Genomic DNA, 20,281 nt, shown 5'->3' on the forward strand with positions numbered 1-20,281 from the left:
TTTCAGGTTTTAATACCTTAGTTTAGATTGACAGCTTCAAACCTATATTACAGATTTCCTTATATTTTGACTGTTTTGAGATGTTTACTCTTTAAAAATGCTTAAGGCTTTTCCTAGTGTAATATCACATTCTCTTTATGTTCTTGAAGGTAAACCTGGTCTCTGAGCATATCTGGTGTGATGATTTCCTGGTGCGCAGTTTCTACCTAAAGAACGTCCAGACTAATGAGACCCGCACAGTCACTCAGTTCCACTTCTTGTCCTGGATGGACCAGAATGTTCCAGAGTCTGCTAGAACCTTGCTGGACTTCCGCAGGTATGTGTCCAGCTACTATATTTCACTAGGGTGTTAATGCCAGAATGTCTACTGGTTTTCGTTAAAGGTTTTGACTAATATACTCATGTTCCTTATTAGTTTTTGTTTCTTGACCTTCTGTTGACCTTCAGCCTATGTTTTAGAGTGAATAGAGTGTATGCTTTTGAAGAAGAAAAAATGTAGCCCTTTAGTTTCATTTTTTTTATACCAGATCCCTATATGCATGGCCTAAAACTACGTTTTTGCCACACCTGCCAATGGCCGCTAAGAAAATTTACCGGCCATAAATATTGTTTTACCAGCCATGAAACATAGATTAATCCTTATTAAAGTTACAAAAGTTATTCAGTCAATAGCAGTGCGTGATTTTTCTTTGTCTTTTGTTGTTTGATTAACATTAAAAACACAGACAGAAGCAGGAATATTAGGCTACTCTCACTTTAAGAGCTAATGAATGAATAAGATCCAATAAACTGACACACATGCGTTTTCTTTCTCAACTGTTTACGGTCACTTAAGATATAACTGACCATGTTTACGGGTATACTTGCCAAGATGGGCATTTATGACAAGTGCAAGAAGACGTGAAAGAGAGCTCAATGCAGTATTCGCATGCTGTCTGAGACGCGGATTTCTGGGCACGGGCTTTGGATGTTTGCGCACAGAAAACTTGCCACACAGCATGCGAGTGACGAATGAGTTGTCTTTCACGTCCACTTGCGCTTGAATATTTAAATTGGCAAGGCTCAAACTTTGGTGACGATGCAGCACTGGTCCGTCAACTGTCCCAAGCGTCGTTCATGTTTGTTCATGTTCATGTTCTCAAAATATTGCATTGTTTGAATTCATAAAAATGTTACCTTGCAACTGGCGATTGACCATGTTTCATACACTCGCCAACACAGATTTTTACTAGCATTTGGCATTTGGCGAGTGTTAATGTTAGGCCCTGAGTATATGTGTTCATAATAGCCAACGCATTGCAAACCCCCCACAGCAATCTATTTTAAATCAAACACTCCAATTAAATGTGAAATGTTCAGCAATAAAACAGTAGTGAAAGGAAAGCCAATGGCAGCACAAGACTCTCTCATTTTTCACCTGCTGTGAGCTTTCTGAAGAAATGCAATAGGCCTCTGGGGTAAAACCTTAAAGAAATGTAACAACCCTGGCATACAGTAGGTGGATGTATACCTCCAATAGGTTGATCCATTTTGGTCTACCAGTTTCATTGTTCATACTCAAGCTGAGTTAACAAAGTGTTCTGCTGTTACTTTATTAATACACTACTTCACCATTGAATGTTTTCCACTTTTATAGATACAGGGAGCAGTGCTTTAGATTTCAAATATTTCTCTAAATAGCTATTAAACACATTGTTTGCTTTGGGAAAATGTCCTATTCTTTTAAATATGTAGGTGAATTAAGAATTACTTATCATATGAGATTGAAATTTATGTGCTGACATTTCTAAAGCCTCAGATTTGCTGAATCTGTTTTTGGAATCATGGGAAAAGTGTTCATATGCACAAAGCGTTTAGATCTTGAATGATGATATTGGATCTTGTGATTAGGGTGGGTCTGATCCTCAATCGGCAGTCTTATTGATGATGACCATATGATCCTTGGTTCTGAATTAGCACTCCTATTCTGAGGTGTTCTGAATATTCTTTTCACTTTAGGAAAATTCTCCCAACGTTTCAATGACACCTTGAGCATTGAGGCTTTGATGAGATGGTTTTAACCCTGGTGCTTCTGTTTGACTTGCTCTGGTTTCCGAAGCCATTCTGAATATCTCCCCAAAGGCCTGTGACACAGTCTTGTCTCATACACTGCCATGACTCACACTGAATCTGTCAAACGCTCCTCACTCACCTCTTGTTTTTTTCGTTGGCCAGCTAATTAGCGGTTGCCAGTGTCATTTTTGTGATGTTGCAGCTAGTTATATGAGCCCAGTTGCATAGTCACAAAAGTGATCATTGGAAACTGTATATCCTCTTCCAGGCCCTTGATTTTTCCTTGCCTCCCCACCTGCATTTCTCACTCACCAAATCTCCCTGTTTCTCGCACTCACCCTCCCTTTTTCTCTGCCCCTCTGTCTTACCCAAAAACGCTCTCTGCTGTCCTAATGCCCCTAATGCATGATGGTCCCCTCTGCAGATCTGCGCCATCTCAAACAAAACTACTCGAAGAATCACTTTTATTAAACATTTCTTGTGTAGGAAGCATCACACTTTATTTTATATTTCTTTCAAGGTCCAAAGTTAATTAATGTACGGATCTGGAATGCATTTCGTTTTTTTAGAAATGTATTTTACACTACTTTTATTAAAACCCATTGTTTTTTTCCCACCTCGTACTTTCATTTTGATGGCTTACTGCAATGAATATTTCACATTTGTATTGGTAAAAGAAAGAAAAAGACTTTAGGCATCTTTCTGATGGTACTTTTCCACAGAATTAAAAGATAAGCGAGTCATGGAAATTCTTTAATTGAGTGGTGCAGGTATGACGTCAAGAATCTGGACGTCTATTCGCCACTGGTTCCTTCGAGATTTTCCTATGGGGTTTTATAATGGGGGATTTCAATTTATGAGTAAAATAAAGCCTGTGGTAAACATAACTTGTCGATACTTTGACGTTTTGTTCTACAACATGCTGCACACACTCACACCACAAACTGTCTTAGCTAGTTGCTTATTAAAAACATAAGTTTTCAAAAGCGAAAATAACTGCTTCAAAATTCGTGTTTGCTATTTCGTGTTTGACGTTTTGCTCTACAACGTCAATTACACACACCCATAGCGGGTGTGTGTAATTGACGTTGTAGAGCAAACGTCAAAGTATTGTCAAGTTATGTTTACTACAGGCTTTATTTTACACATATATTGAAAAACCCCATTGGAAAATCTCAAAGGAACCAGCAGCATATTAGTCTTCTGGGTTCTGGCGTCATACCTGTACCACTCTATAGTTTTTATGTCTTTGATTTGAATCAAGCATGTCACTTGCATCAGCGTGGGTCAGATTGCCATTCTTACACTTTTGACTTAAACCATGTAAAATGTTGTAGCTCCTTTTAAAGTACAAATTAATCCGTCCTGTTTTAAAAAATCTCCAAAGCCTATTTTTCTTGCGTTTGGCTCTTGGTGAGTGTTCATTTTGGACCCTGCTTTCTTTAAATAACAATATATAAATGTGTGCTGGGTTTTAGAATTGAAAGTAGTCTCATGAGCATTTAGATCAGACCTAAAAAAAATAAAAATAAAAACTTTTATAGTGTCTTTTGAAAAATCAACCTTGAAGTATACAAAGCAGGGATTTTTTTTCCCTCTATTTGGATGAGATAAACAATGAGTTAACACAGTAGGTCTCCATGGCAACAACACCTATGTGTCTTAAAATCTTGCAAGGCCTTATGGTTTTGCAGGCATTATAATTGGGCAAGGTTAATGTGTTTTGGATCGTGACACCTAACCACACATCATTTCCTTAATGGCTTGTCACAATGTGGAGGATTAATAATTTATTTTCTGGTTGAAAGTAACATGTTAAGCAATGTCATGTGTTTATATGTGCCCATATTTATAGCAATTTTTAAACAAATGAATATGTCCCTGATCTACTAATTTGCTCTTCAAATATTAATGGCCTCTTTTTTCTGTCATTGCAGAAAGGTTAACAAGTGCTACCGGGGCAGATCTTGTCCAATAATTGTTCATTGCAGGCAAGTACCACAATAATATAAAAATGCATTTATAAGCTAGTTGCACCAGTCTAAAATACTAAGACTGTGTGTGTGTGTGTGTGTGTGTGTGTGTGTGTGTGTGTGTGTGTGTGTGTGTGTGTGTGTGTGTGTGTGTGTGTGTGTGTGTGTGTGTGTGTGTGTGTGTGTGTGTGTGTGTGTGTGTGTGTGTGTGTGTGTGTGTGAGTGTGTTGTTCTTAATATTGTTAAATTATTGCTTCTTTTTTTGTTGTTGTCTTACTATAAGATGCAAAAGTGAGAGCAGTAATCAGTCCAGTGGTCTGAATCTGAATTATCTCTCAGGCTCGGTTAGAAATGATCCGCTGGTAAAATAAATGGATTATTCAGTGAGCGGTGTCTATATGACTGATGGTAAAAATCTATGCCCTTTACCATGAGTGTGAAATAGAAGAATATGAGAGTCTGTGTAAACTAAAATATTGGTTAAATGATCTTTAACCTCAGGGGTTAATGGCTAACATGTTGTGCGTTGGGGGGAAGACAGGCTTCACAGCTGTCATGCATATTTGAATAATTCAGAATGATATCAGGGGAGAGGGAAGAGTTTCCGTAAATAATTCTCTCTTATTTCCCAAACCTCTTACTTCAATGTGTTTTTGGTGTGTGTGCTTAAACCTGAGCAACCTCAGAAAGTGGCATCCACACACATTCATTCAGTAATACACTCATAATATTCAGCTGCATGTCTTGAAAAGTAACCTTGATTTCAAATCAAAATGTAGTTTACCATCCAACTGCGTCTGAGTTTGGCTGGTTCTTGCAATTTAGTAGATTGCGTAGAAGGTAAAACAAGTTTAAAATGCTTTTACAAGTCACTTCAAATTCCCACTGTGATAAGATTCAAAAATAAAGTGTTCAGTTTTTGCTCTTAAAAAAAATAAAGTGTTCAGGTTTGCTCTTGTTTTATTTAATTTTTTGGCGAATGCAGTTTAGTTCTGCAAAGAACAGGAAAACAAGACAGCAGTCGTCTTTGACAGAATTATTGTGAATGCTGAAGGATGATGCAACAGCCAACAATGCGGCTGAAACAGAGAAATGAACGCTTTGTTTTCATTTCGGCAGGCACACGCTGTAATGCTCAATCAGACAGGTCTGCTCTTTTCTCAGAAGTGATAACGAGTTTCTGTCTTCATTTGCAGCGATGGTGGCGGAAGGAGTGGAACTTACATCCTGATTGACATGGTTCTAAATAAAATGGCCAAAGGTAAGAGCGCACAGCACAGATGAGGAGGTGCTGTCATCACAACACACTACGTTTCAAACAGTGAAGGTCTCGCCGTGCATTAGGGGATGATTGCGCTCTTTAATGAATGGGCAAGGATCTCAAATGGCTAATGTGAAGAAAAGTGTGTGAAAACGTGAAGGACTGAGAAAAGCGTAGACATTCCCCGATTTTTGCGGCTTGTGTCTTAATGCATTTCTCCTGAAAGCAACTGCGAAGGTTTCAGCTTTGCATACTATGATTGATTTTTTCACATGCAAATATTAAACGCTGCATAGAGTTTAACAAGTCATGTGAATCCAGCCACGGAGACAGGAGGTGCCTTCATAACCTGTCCGAATCATTTCTCCAGCACCGGCACTATTCTTCCTGACCCCATCTGGTGAGGTCACCCATGCATTTGCCTCCCTCTATTCTGGTCGCCGGTCCATCCCTACTCCTGACCCGACCATGGTCCGTAGCTTTTTCCATAATGGGGGATCAAAGGGCAGATTCAGGGGAGAGAGTCACATTTGTGCCTCTTTCCCATGCTGTCAGGGGCCCGGAGCCTCGGCCCTCATCGGCCCCCTCCATCTCCCTTTTGTCTCCTCTCTGGGAAGCAGGAGGGGCTCACAGGTTGCCCACTTTCCAGTGTTCACTTGTGTGATCAAAGCCCTAGAAAGTCCTGAACAACAGAAATCTCCCTCTTCCATTCCCCTTTTCTCTCTCCTGTTCTTCATGTCTTCCTCCTCTCTCTCGCTCCCTTTTTTCCTCAAACACCCCATCGTATTTTTCTTTTGCTTTTTTTCATCTCTAGGAATGAATTGTAAATTAGTGAAGAATGCTGTTTTAATTCCAAAGGCTTTTCTTGTTAGATGCCCCCTCCTTTGCTCACTCTCTGTCTTTCCCCCTAAACTTCGGAATCTTGCACTTCTTAAGACATGAAAGTGTTGGAGGACTTTTGAGGCTGGAACCCCAGCTGCACTCGCTCCCTTTCAGAAAGCATCTATAAAGATTCCAGCTTTTCTCTTTCCTTCGCCCTCAAACTCTCTCTCTCTCTCTCTCTCTCTCTCTCTCTCTCTCTCTCTCTCTCTCTCTCTCTCTCTCTCTCTATCAATCTGTGCAGAAGGGAGGGGGTAGTCTTTCTTTTCTTTTTGAAGAATGAATGAATGAGAAATAAGGCCTTGTTAGACCTCTCCTGCTCTCCTCTCATTTATGAGGAGAAACAACAATGGACCTGTAGAAAAATGAATTCAAGCTAAAGGTGAAAGGGATATTTCTCTTAATCAGCCTTTTCACTCTTCCTGCCATGTGAAAATTTTCATATTCACTTTACAGTTTTGGTTCAATAAGTGGTAGCATTGTAAATTTGTATGGACAAGAACAACAGCTCTACATGAGCGCTTTACCTCATGTAAACTGGGTGCAGGTTCAGTATCTGTGACCACAGTCTCAGAATCTCCTAATGTAAGTGATTATGCATGTTACTTATCAAGTAAAATGATCTGCAGGCAATGGCTTAATCTTCCAAATATAAACAAAGCATAAAAGACTATAACAGGAAATATTGTCAGGTGACCTACAAAATCTAAATGAAATGGTTTTATTAAAATAAAATAATATATGGTATATGAGCACATCAGTATGACTAAACTGACTAAACTCCTTGCGCTTCTATGCATTTTTAGGCATGCATGAAAACGATATTAGCATCAACACCAGCGGACGATATTGTTCTGTTTATTCTAAGCAAGCTGCAGCTTTGTCATCTACCACTTTAAATGCTTGAGCTTTTTAAAGTTGTATGGATTCTTACTGGCTGTCGATGTTTTTATCATTCATTAGCTGAAAAAAAAAACATTCTGAAAGTGATTCCAACGATATTGTTTCCTTGTGCCGTTATCGTTATAGCTGTGGTGTAGACTCTGCTATTCTTTTGTTTTTAGAACGATTTTTAGAACTGTATCTCTTTTTTGTTATTGTTATAGTTATCTTCCTTGGTGTGAATGGGCCTTTACTCTTTTTATACTGTACAGATTGGATTTTTATCACTAGTATTGGTTAGTTTTGAAAAAGTTCTTATGTTGTTCTAGAATAAACCGTGAAGTTCTGCTTGATCCTTTCCATTTCTTTATTGTGAGCTAAAACAAGAAACAGTCTATAAGCTTTGTCCGGCGAATGTAATTCCATAGAAAAAGAGTGAGCGCTGGAGAGAGTGGAAGATGATCTATGATTACGCGCAGTACTTTGAACTCATGTTGTGTGGCTCTGTTGCAGGTGCTAAGGAGATTGATATTGCTGCTACCCTGGAGCACCTGAGGGACCAGAGATCAGGCATGGTACAGACCAAGGTAAGCTCTCCGCTTAAAGAACAGCATAAAAGTGCGAGATGATGGACGTCAGGTGTTTAGGTTCTCCGGTAAAGATTTTGTACTTAAACCAGAATAAAATAAAAGAATTCTCAAAATAAAATGTAAAAAATATATTATTTAAAATAAAAAAATTATTACTAAAATGTGTCTTTTAAAATCTAAATGTAGATTTTTTTTTTTTTTACTATTACTGCTACTGCTTTAATTTTCTCTCATGGATAAGTCTGTTCAAGGCAGATAAAGCATTTTTAGGTTGGATGTCTCTTTCATATAACAATAATTCAATATTAATGCCAATTACTATTATTCAGTGTAATGCTATGATAACTTCATCGGAAAGGAAAGTTCAGTCAGCTGCCCTTTAAGCAATAATTGCAATTTCACCTGCACATATCATCCTGAGACATCCTGCACAATGCGACCCTAACCACACTGCTACAATTAACATCGATTTGTAATCTAAAACCACATAGTCAATAAAGCACCAAAAGCCAGGCTCAGAAAATTATCTTGTAATTGATCACTTCTTCCATTACAAATGTGTCCTGTTGATGCCGCAAGCAACAACGATTTGAACATCAGCCAGCAGGGCCTAGATAGTCTCACACAGTTTATGTTTATGATTTTTTTTAATATAAACTGTGTTAAAGAAACATATATTTAGCAGTCTTGTGTTTGGAGATAGTAAGATATAGCAGCCCCAACCCCCCCGAACTGAATTACATTAGTTGCTGTTTATAAAAGATAAAGACCATACCTGGTTAGACACTGTAAACTGAGATATTGAGCCTCCGTGGATTGTGGCGGAGAGATAGCATTCAGTATGCAAATCTATGTAGAGGATACTAAAAATAATGAAAGTGATATTATATGAGTTGTAAATATTAGTATTATATTAGCTTCCTCCCTATTAGGATTTTTATTCATTTTTCATGTATTCAGGTTAGTGAATAAGCTATTTGGAGAAATCAACCTACTTTACAGAATAATCAGCTACTCTTCTGTTAATTTTTTTTTGGTTTTTTTTGGTTAATTTATCATGATGTTCGACAAATTCGTTATATACAAATAAAAGTCAGCGCTGTTTCCTCACAAACAGTGAATTTTGATGGATTTCTAAAGAAATGGCAAATTAACAAAATGTACCAACAACCATCAGAGTGTAAAAGATTATTTTAAAATAGTAATAATAGAACGATGAAAAAAACTTGCTGCATTTTTTTTTTATCAGTTCAGAGTCACATTGTAGTTAGTATGTGACTGTATATTTGTGATTTTCTGACTGTGATATAATACGTGGCTCACTACTTTGCACTTAAATAGTATTAATATTACTAGTGCATTGTAATTTTAATCGTGTAATTGCTCTAATGATTGCTCTTGTGCACTGTTGTGTTTTGAGTCACTTTTAAATTAACCGTGAAAAAATTCAATTAAAAAAGAAAAACATCATTTATTTAATTACTTAAGCCTAACATAACAGGTTGTTCGCAAGTTCTGTTAAATGTGCTAATTTCTGGACTGTACAGTACAGTAAGTTACTGTACTGGGCTGCTCAGTCAATACTTCATCTCTGTGTTGCTCCAAAAGGCAACATATGTCTAAAGGATGCCCCCTCACCCTCCACTTTTAGAACACTCTCAAAGCAGGTACTCGTGTGTGAAATTGGTCTGCCTCCTAAAATCCATTCTCCCCTCTCCATTCCTGGCCCAGAATAGGAATGTTTTGTGCATTTGCAGATACTTGAGCTCTCGGCTTTTGTTTACCTTGGAATAGAACCTCAATAAACGGCTTGACTGATCAGATAAATATCCACAGCAATACCGCATCATGTCTGGAGAACATTGAGGCATTAATGTGACACCATCTAGTGGCAAGATGGTCACATTTACACTTTTCTATGCAGTTGCTTTTTTCTTTCCAAATCACCTTGTATGACAGTGAATGATGTTTGTGAAAATGATCAAAATGTTCTCATGTCTCTAGCACAAGCTATTACTGCTACAAAGTGAAATAATAAAATAGTATATTTATTCATGTTGTTTATTTTTTTTTACTGACCTCACAAACCTTTACCTTCACTCTACACTTTGTGTTTTTAGAGACTCATTTTTGTTGGTTCAAAATACTGAAAAGTGCATGTAAACATTAATTCAAGAGGGGTTTTTTTTATCCGTTTCTTGTTTTGTGAAGCATCTAACTTAACGCCCACTTTAGCTTGTTTATTGGCCTGCAGTGGGAGGCTTCAGTTTCAAACGTTAGATTTGAGGGTCGCTCTTCAGACAATGATCGATCTTCACGGGCCGGCCCTCAGGGAAGAGACAGACTTTGAGTCATAGTTTGAACAGAGCACATTGAGTCACACATTCTCTGCAGCTTTAAACACACACATCTACACAAGGAAAGTGCACACATTGGTGTTCTTCGTCTTATTCTGTCTGTCCTTTTCTATTATTGTTATTATGTTCTCCATTATCCTTTATTCTGCAAAATATATCACTGGCATCCGTTGTGCTTAGTGTAAAATGTCGGTGTTTTTCCAAGTACTTAGCTTCCGCTTTCTCTCCTTCTGCCTTCAGGAACAGTTTGAGTTTGCATTGACTGCTGTAGCAGAGGAGGTGAACGCCATCCTGAAAGCTCTGCCTCAGTGAAAGAAACTTTCACAAACACTTCCAACCTGTTTTCTTCCTCTCTTCTCTGTGTAATCTAGATGATTATGAAAATGGACAATGTCAAGCTCTATCCAGATTCAGACGCATTGTATTGCATAAGACATTTCTTTGTACTAAGTGTGTCTACAATTCTATAGCATTGAAGTAATTATTTAGAACGATATTCAACTAGCCAACAAGGCATGCAATCATAGATTGTATTTGCAGCTTGAATTGGTGTTTACATACCCACTAGTTGTGTGCATATGAAATATCTGAAATATAAGTGTTTGTGTGAAGCAGATGTGATCTTAGCGGTGTTGTATTACACTGTATTAGTCCACTGCAGTTATGTTCTTATACAGTGAGTTCATGTGACTACACTTTATAGTTATGGATGAGAAATACTAATGAGAAAACTACAGTATATTGCAGTGCTACAGTTGTGATCTCTTTGGAATCAACTTTCGTTGTTGTGATATATTGTTTCTAGATCAACTAATAAACAGATTTTATTACATATAGATTAATTGATTATACATACTGACAGAATGAACCATGTGATTAAATATGGTCTGCCAAAATGTTATTGTACATATTATTTTTGTGTGTGTGCAGTATATAAAGTAACAAAATAAATCTCAAAATGCTGAAGCTTGAGTGATAATTGCATTCATGAATCAAAGACAGAATGAGAGATATTGAACCAACAGTTTTCTTCAAATGTATTGTCCCCTGAATCTCCTAAATCTGTTCAGGAATGCTTGATTTGGGAATATCTGGAGGTAAATAGGAAAAAAGGGCCATTTTCTGTATTACTCATCCTTGAACAACTAATACAGACTAATGTACTGTATGCATAATACAAATGTAGAAACTTTTCTCCTAGATGCATACATACATATTCACACCTCTTAATTTCCTGTCTGCAGTGCTATTATTGACAGCACTTATGACGTCCATGTGCCTTCCTGCTATTTCTGTGTTGATTTGCATGCTATTTGCATATGTATCTGTCGCTTAACCTGCATCTTATCAGTATGCAACCAATCTGAATGTAAGGGGGGCATGCTAATCATCTTATGAATAACTATATGGTAACCATAATTGTGCATGTTTAATTGGTCGTCATCAGAGGGATACAAGTTTATTAGAAAAAATTACGGATGGTAATTGCTTCCTGCAGTAACTAGAGCATTATGCAGGATTGTGATATGCTGTCGTCTCCTGTTCAGGGAATTCATATATCGTTCAGCACTGCTAACACGATTAATTATTGCGTTTGGCGACAACTAGTTTAACTCAAGCTGATTTTTTAATTAACTTAGTTTCACTATCATTTATTTTAGAATTCATCCATTTAAATTGTCCTTGATAATTTGCATTCTGATTATTCTCATCTGTTCCAAGTTGTTTAAATCAGAGTGTCATTATCCATTTTCTTTTCTCTCTCTCATTTTTACCAACACACTGTCAAAGAAGAGATATTACTATTAATACTATCAGTTCTAAATCATTTGATTGCATTGCATTCACTGACACTCTAGAAATGCAAAGAATTTGCATGTTTAGCTTGAAAGAACTCAAGTGACCCAAAACATCCAAAATTCCCCAAAACTTGGTTTGGAAGTTATGGGAATTGATGTTAGATGTCACAAGCATAACGAAATTCAAAGCTTGGTATCCTCAGAATTACGTAATTTGCATGAATGAATAAAAATACAGATTCAAACTAAAAGACGAGCCTTGCGGATGATCACTAAATCAAACAAGTAGCATCAGAAATGCTGTTTTGTGGAATATATTCAGAGCGGCGAGATGAAAACAGCATTCAAATTAGTTTAACACAAGTTAAATCAGTACATAAGCATTTTACTGTAAGTGATCACAAATGACCTTGTGTGTTTCTCTAAGAGCTTTACTACTACCTGCATTAGAGTAGAAAGGAAGCTAGAAACTGCAGAAAGACATAAAACTACTGATAGAACAATTCAAAGACTAATCAGGTCTTATCTAAAATACTTTGGGAATTTGTAATGCTGGCCACAACTTGTTAAATATGATTGAAGGCTATCATAGATACACTTGTGGCACATGACTAGAAGCATAGGTAAATGTTTTATTACTAATGTTTTTAATGTCATTTAATAATAGAATGCCTTTGCCGTGTCTTGATTTTAGATAGTTTTAGGCTTGAATATATAGTGACAATGTTCTTAGCAAGTAAATCACAATAAAAGTGTCATTATTTCATACAAACGTGAATGTTACAGCATCGCCCATTTACATGCAGGAAAGGAAAATGTTAGGAAACATCATTATGTGCATATCATGTCTGTTCCATGTATTTTTATAAATACACAGAACTCCTTGGTTCATGCTCATTTATGTTCAAATATTTCACAAATATTTCAATCACTTTAGATTGTGATATTTTTCCCTCTGTTCTCTCCCTCTTTGGACTTTTAGTTTGGAGTTTTGCTTAGTTCCTGTCTTAGTCTCTCATCTAAACCCTTGTGTTTTCTGTGTTTGTTATCTGGTGTTGTTCTTTTATGGATGTTTCGTCGGTGTTGTCCTCAGTTCTGTTCCTCGGTTTTTGTTGCTGTTATTAAATAACACTCTTGCTTCTGAATCCTACTCTTCTCCGTCTCTTGAGTTCATCGCCATTACAGATATTATGAATATGGTCAGTTCATCTCATGTGTAAGGGTTCCCACAATATTCTGATATCACTTACTGATGTGAAGAAAGTGAGATTTCCCAGGTCAGAATTTTTCGTCGTAAAAGGACTAAAAGTTACGATTAGAAGTCCTCAAGAGTATATGACTCAATCAGAGCCCTGTAGTGAAGCTCACTTAGAAACCCAATTATCTTTCTATATTATTCCCAAGTCCCCTCTGACAACCACTGGCCCAGTATCCCAGCTCTTTTAGAGGACCCTTTTCAATAGGAGATTCCCTTCAATAGTACTTCAAACTCAGTTCCAATCCAGCTCATAATCATGTCTTTGCACCCGTTACCCTAAGAAATAGGCTGAGTCGAACCAAAAAATATGACAAAGAGAGAGAATCTCATGTTTAAGTGCAGTTTGGTATATACAAACTTGCTGTGGAAATGATTAAGACACATGTAATGACTTATAAAACAGCTTTAATAGTATGTCCACCTATATAAGAGATATTCAAAGAGCCAATTGGGTCTGTCTGAAATACTAGGCTGTGTGACTTTTTGGAGACTAGGATGCATATTTCCAATAAATGTCTTTAGGCATTGTACAAAAGATCTGACATAATTTGTTGGTCTTGATTCAGAAGGTCTTTAAATAATCTAGCAAGCACTTCTTGATTTACCAGCAGCATTTCTGAAAACGGGCTGCTTTTAAAAGTACCTGTTAGATCAATAGGTATCTGCACAGGTAGCCAGTTTTACGCCTAAAAAACAATGGTGAACCCTGGTTGTGTTTGGCTTGGACGACTTCCAGAAGAAGCATGTGGGAAGTGATCCAGGTCTCCTTGAGATGGCTGACTGAAGCTGGGCTTGTTTTCTCCCATCTGTAATGAGAGGGGAGCAGATTGCAGCAGTAGCGTCTCATGTCTGGCCAGGACCCCTGCTCGCTTTGATCTCCTATAAAACACAAACAAGCTTTTTAAACATGGTGCTACAAGGCAGAGACTCTCACCATGTTCTCCACTGCAATGAACCTAGTGAATAGAGGAAACATGAAAAGGAGTTTACACACACACACACACACACACACACACACTCAAGCGTTCCCACTCACCCAATGCCTTCATATGCTAGAATATGGATGGAGCTCTTTATGAAGCATCTTTCATGCCCTCAACAGACTCTTTTAGAGACAAAACAAATTAGGTTGATTTTAGAATTATAAAAAAAAGGTTAGCAAAATGTATTATTAATTTGGTCACACTTTAGTTTAGGGTCCAATTCTCACTATTAGCTATAACTTTTGCTCAATAAACTCCTAATTACTGCTTATTAATAGTTAGTAAGGTAGTTGGGTTACACTTTATTTTAAGGTGTCATTGTTACAGTGTAATTATATATTTAAGTACAGTGTAATATTAATTAACTACATGTACTTACTATAGGGTTTGGGTAGGATTAGGGTTTGGTTTAGGGTTAGTTGCATGTAAATATGCATAATTAACTGTTATAACTATAGTAAGTACATGTACCTTTGTAACAAGGACACTGTAAAATAAAGTATTACCGTTAGTTTAGGTATTGGGAAGGATTAAGGGGTGTAGAATATGGTCGTGCAGAATAAGGCATTAATATATGCTTTATGAGTACTAATAAACAGCCAATATCCTTGTAATATGCATGCTAATAAGCAACTAATAGTGCGAATTGGACCCTAAAATAAAGTGTTACCATTAGTTGTATTAGTATTATTGGTATTATTACATAGCCAGGTTTATTAAAAACATACATAACATTTGCATTTTAACCAATTCCAAATTCCAAAAAAGTTTTTGGGAAAGAAATTAATACTTTTGTACAGCAAGAATGCATTAAATTGATCAAAAGTGACAGTAAAGACATTTATGTTACAAAATATTTCTATTTTAAATAAATGCTGTTCTATTGAACTTTCTATTAATCAAAGAATCCTGAAAAAAAAAATTGTATCTGTTTCCACAAAAAAATACTGAGAAATATTAAGAATCATTAATATTAGAATGATTTCTGAAGGATCATGTGGCACTGAGTTGTTGCTTTGTCAACACAGGAATAAATAACATTTTAAAATATACTAAAATAGAAATCATGCATTCATGCAAATATACAGTATATACATTCTCGTTACACTAGATGATTTTACACCCAAGGTGACTTCCTTGTTGAGGAAGTGAGAGTTGGATAAGGGTAATCTCCTGATCTGAATAAGAATCTCCTCTCATTGCACCTCATGCTCTCGCACGGTTATTAACCATGGAGGAAGCACAAGGAGGGGCTGACAACACAAACAAGGAGAAAGAAAGAAAAAACATACTGACATTTCACAAGCTTTCATCTCTGTCCCATCATGCATCAGGGGACACTTCTGGCATTTTGTCTCCTCTTTTTTCCTCGTTTTCATCAGTGTCGTCAACGCAGGTCACCTCCGTGACCCCAATATTGCAAACTGTCACTCATAGTAAGTGAGTTTATCAACACACATCTAATCGGCCAGCCTCTCCACAGGGACTTTAACCATCTGCATACTGAGATTGGCTTTTCCCTCCTTTTCCTGCTCTGAGTCGAGGAGGCGTCACCCTGTGCTCGCATAATTATCAACGATAAAGAGCGGCGCTAACAAGAATGTCATGGTATATTAGTGTCACAGACGCATTTAGACACCTAAATGATATGGATTCTGTAGTTGAAAGTCAGAGGTCAACGATGATATGGGAGGCTCAAGAGGTTATTTACAATTCTGAAACTTAAAGGTGCTGTATGTCATTTTCTGACTGCACTAAAGCATAAAAATATTGTAATATGCTTGCAGATATTTAGGAAACACTAAGTTCACTTACTCGTTTCACAGAAAAAGCAATGCTACAGCCAGTTATTCTACTTTGAAATGTGAGTTCCTTGTCAGAATGTCTATTTTTGTTTTGGTCTGTGTAGTCCCACATATTAAACACGGATAAATCAACTCATCAACTTACAGTGTAAGTGCTCGTTGCCTTCCATTGTCAATAGCGTTTGTTCCTGTTGCATGTCCTCAATCTGGCAACCCGCATGAGCGTCAAGTCTGAGGAGGAGGTGGCGGGGGAACAACTCTCTCCAATATTTTGAATTTAGACTGCAGTACCCATTTCAACCGCTAGCTGTTAATATTACATACTGCACCTTTAACAAATTATCATATATGGTAAGATCTGTGACTCTGCAGAAACACCAAACAAGCAGCAGTATACATAAGCAGCAGCAGTACACGAAAATCAGAAACGTTCTGATGTTTAATTTAGGCAATTATTATGTTCCTGCTGCCTTTTTTTCCATGTGTCACTATTTGTTTCAATATGGGGCTGTATTCCAGATAATTAGTAGGTTTTACAATACGCGCGTGACCTTATTCTCCCCCCTACTGTTGCAAGTGAGCTCTTTTTTTTTTTGTAAGCTTTTTTTGTGAGACCATGTGCTGTCACCGTGTAGGTGTGCATGTGTTTCTGTGTTAGTGACATTGAAACAGCAGGCTCCATATTGTCCTTCATCTGTTTATGGTAATTATGGCTTTTGTACCTTCTCAGCACAGGAGGCTAGTCGGCCCGATTCCATACGAAAGGTTCAAATGCTTTATTGGGGAACAGCTGCACTAGTTAAAAAAAAAAACCTTTGTATCAAAGCATGTGTGTGTTTTCCTTTTCTTATATAAAGGATGAAATATCATGCGCTTGTCACGGCAAAATCCCTCCCTATGTTCATTGTGCGAAAATTCAATAACGTGTTATTAAAAATGCTCGCAGCCATTGTAAAGACAACCCGCACGTTCAGACCGAGGTGGAGAGCTGATTACGCATTTTAATGAGACTGTGATTCACGGCAAGAAAAAGGTGAATAAAAGACTGAAAAACAAAATGTGTCATGCCAAACAATAAGCTGCAACAACTATATCTGCATTCTGACAAAGTTGCATAAAACACTGGAAAGGGCTGCCCTGATTCTCAGACAATTGTTTCGGCTAAATGTGGAGGACATTATGTTATGTGTAACTTTGCTCTTCATATTGACAGCCAAAGTGGTCAAATTAGGATCTCATCCTATTTCACATTTGCTGTTAGGCACATCCTTCTTTCTTCGTACTCCATATGTTTTTTCCTCTCGTTTCATCCCTATTCCTCCCCAATTTTCCTCTGGACCTCTCATATCTGACTGTCCTTTCTCCCTCTCTCAGTGCCTTGTCACTCATCAGTGGCTAATCTCTTAGGTTAGTGGAGGTCAGGTAAGATCAAGAGGCCAACTCTCTGGTGCTCCTGCTGAACAAATAACAGATAGTGAACTCTGAACCTCGCCTTTGCATGAGAATCAACATCATTTTTCTGCAGCTGGTTACCACAGCAACCAGGACTCTGCCAAACGCCTGCCCTAGGGTTTGAGACACCCCCCCTTTCTCTCTCTCTCTCTCTCTCTCTCTCTCTCTCTCTCTCTCTCTCTCTCTCTCTCTCTCTCTCTCTCTCTCTCTTACTCCCCCTCTCATCTGCATCACAGATGAGTCCTCTCTCTACTCTGCATAAAAAAGAGGGGAAAAAAATCATTCATCCATAATTCATTGTGTGTGTCCCACCCCCCTTCCGGCACGACAGCCCATCCTAGTAACAGGAACCTAGCAACAGCAACAACTCGCCACTCGGCTTTCAGCCTATGGGGAACTTTCAAATCTCATCAAATTCAACCAATAGGGTGAGAGAGGAGAGGAGAGGAGTGAAGAGGAGAATATGTTTTTTCTAGACAACTGCTACACAGTCAGGGTGTGTTCCAATCGTCCAATAGTGCCCTGAAAAGTGAATTTCAAGAGGGATTCATCTTAAGTAAACTTCATTTATTTACGTACTGAACATTGCAACATTTTCACCAAATAAAAGGTTTCAAGCAAGTTGATTTATATTTACTGATTTATAATGTTTTATTAGACTGGGTAAACCCAGCCCGATCTGCCGGCATTTGATTTCGCCCTGCAGCTCAGACTGGAAACCTGTACATTCTTCTATCCTGCTTCCGTTACAAATTTGCGGGGACCAATCACAAACTGGCTTATCCACCTGGCGTGCTATTGGCAGGTTTAATCCAATCCAATTCCTTTTAACCTCTCGACGATACTCAATGGCTTCTTTAGTTTAGGAAACAAATTGATCGAGTGGGTGTAAATACCACTCACTTTCGTGTTTTTTTTGCACAACCTGCAAAAATCGCTCGATGCCATTGCTGCTTTTGCAAATCGCTGATCAGTGCTACAAACCAACATGTTTGTTGACACGTTTCCTGCCTGGAGTTTTCGCTGCAAAGTACGTCACCTGGATCGTTGGTCTGATTGGTTGAAGGACTATCCAATTGCATACAGAGTCATTTGAACTATGCCCGTTGATCACGCCTCTTGTGCAGTAGAAAATACAGAGCAGACTCCCCAGACTAATGTTCAATCTTAAAAGATTGAGCTTGGTCTGGTGATAGCCAGACTAGTGTTTTATGTTTTAAATTGTAAATTATATACATATTAATGTAATTACTATGTTATTATATCAATGCCATTTATATAATTATATATAATATTTATATAATAATTGTATGCATAGTATATAATGGTTATTTGCAGTACATAATGTCATCATACTCAAAACAATTAATCTGTAGCATTTCCAGTGTTTGATGACTTTGCAGGACATTCCAAACTAAAGGCTAAAAACATTTGAAAAAGAAAAATATCTACTGTATTTTGTGAAATTTACCTCTGGAAGCAAACCTAAAGTTATAAGTAAGACATAAAGTTCATCTTTGGGTTGATAGGACCAATATAAATATGTTAGTATTTTCACCCCAAAAAATGGTTTTAAGCCAGTTATTTGTATCTTTTGCTGTAGTGTGTCATTAGGAAATATCAGTTTACATTTCCAAACATTCATTTTGTCATTAATTGTAATAATCCAGTGAAAATTTTGTATGCACAAGAAGCCGGTATCCTCCACACAGAAATCTGATCTCACCATCATCAAGTCCATCTGGGATTACAAGAAGAAACAGAAAAAATTGAGACAGACTAAATCCAGAAGAACTGTGGAAACGTCTCCAAGACACTTGAAGAAACCTTCCTGCAAATCTACAGTACTGTGAAAAGTTTTAGACACTTGTGTAAAATGCGTGAGGATGATTTCAAAACTAATGTCATAAGTAGATTTTTATTGATTGATTAGCTTCTATTAACTAAATCAAATGAATATTTGGTGTGACCACCCTTTGCGTTTAAAACAGCTTTTGTCCAGGTACACTTGTACATTTTTGCAGGTCGGTTTCTTCAAACGTCTTGGAGACAAGGCCGCAGTTCCTCTGGATTTAGTCTGTGTCAGTTTTTTTCTGTTTCTTCATGTAATCATAGATGGACTCGATGATGGTGAGATCAGATCTCCTTGTGGATACAAAAAAAAAATTGGTTTTCAGACTCTTTGTGCATACACAAATCTCACTGGATTATTACAATTAATGGCAAAAGGAATGTTTGGAAATGTAAATTGGTATTTCCTACTTACACACTACAGTAAACTATATAAATAACTGGCTTAAAACCATTTTTTTGTGAAAATACTAAAATGCCTAAGACTTTTGCACAGTACTGTATGTATTTTTTTTATAAATACTGGTTGAAATATTATATCATCTTATTGTAGGACTATTTAAGATCTTACAGGAACACACAACGCTAGTACAGAATAATGAATTCTGATAATTTATATTTTTCTGGACCACTTGACCTGTTAAAAATATGTCATTAACCATATGACAAGAATACCAGAACAACGCACATCAGCAATTTCCCTCTCCAATGAAAATTAAAGCACTGCATTTGTTAACTGAATGTGAATATTTCTGAAGACCCCGAAATGCAGGCCTCTTCTGATCAGCCAGACAGCAGGGGAAAAACAATGATAAATGCAAATATCAAAAGGCATTAATTATAAAAGGATTATAAATGTGTACAGTATCTTGACAAATGAGGTTCCATGCAGTCACACCCATCCTGTCTATCCGCAGGTGGTAAAGTTGAGGTGTACAGATGTTACAGTGTACACTAGTCCATCAGCCAGGACATTAATAAAGAATCTTGGTCAGTTGATATTTTTCAGAGGCAACCACACATCTAAACAGCAGGGAGAGTTTGTTCACTATATTGGGTTCCAGCCAGTGTAACTTTGATCAGATTTTATCTATGGTGTTTTTGGCAACCAGCTGTCGCAACTGGTGCTAGCCAAGCAG

The 20,281-nt window shown here is 37.4% G+C and overlaps 1 protein-coding gene across 2 annotated transcripts in view; it reads left to right on the forward strand.

Moving 5' to 3' along the window:
- The window catches only part of ptprn2 (protein tyrosine phosphatase receptor type N2), a 278,997-nt gene extending 268,035 nt beyond the window's left edge, over window positions 1–10,962 (forward strand). For both annotated transcript variants that reach the window (XM_079865630.1, XM_079865631.1), the window contains 5 exons: window positions 150–316; window positions 3,990–4,043; window positions 5,222–5,286; window positions 7,561–7,634; window positions 10,235–10,962. In XM_079865630.1, coding sequence (XP_079721756.1) covers window positions 150–316; window positions 3,990–4,043; window positions 5,222–5,286; window positions 7,561–7,634; window positions 10,235–10,306 — 432 coding nt within the window. In that variant the 3' untranslated portion in view covers window positions 10,307–10,962. The remainder of the gene's footprint in view (window positions 1–149; window positions 317–3,989; window positions 4,044–5,221; window positions 5,287–7,560; window positions 7,635–10,234) is intronic.
- Window positions 10,963–20,281: the final 9,319 nt, after the last annotated feature.

Source organism: Squalius cephalus (genome assembly GCF_949319135.1).
Source record: "Squalius cephalus genome assembly, chromosome: 3".
NCBI classification, from domain to species: Eukaryota; Metazoa; Chordata; class Actinopteri; order Cypriniformes; family Leuciscidae; genus Squalius; species Squalius cephalus.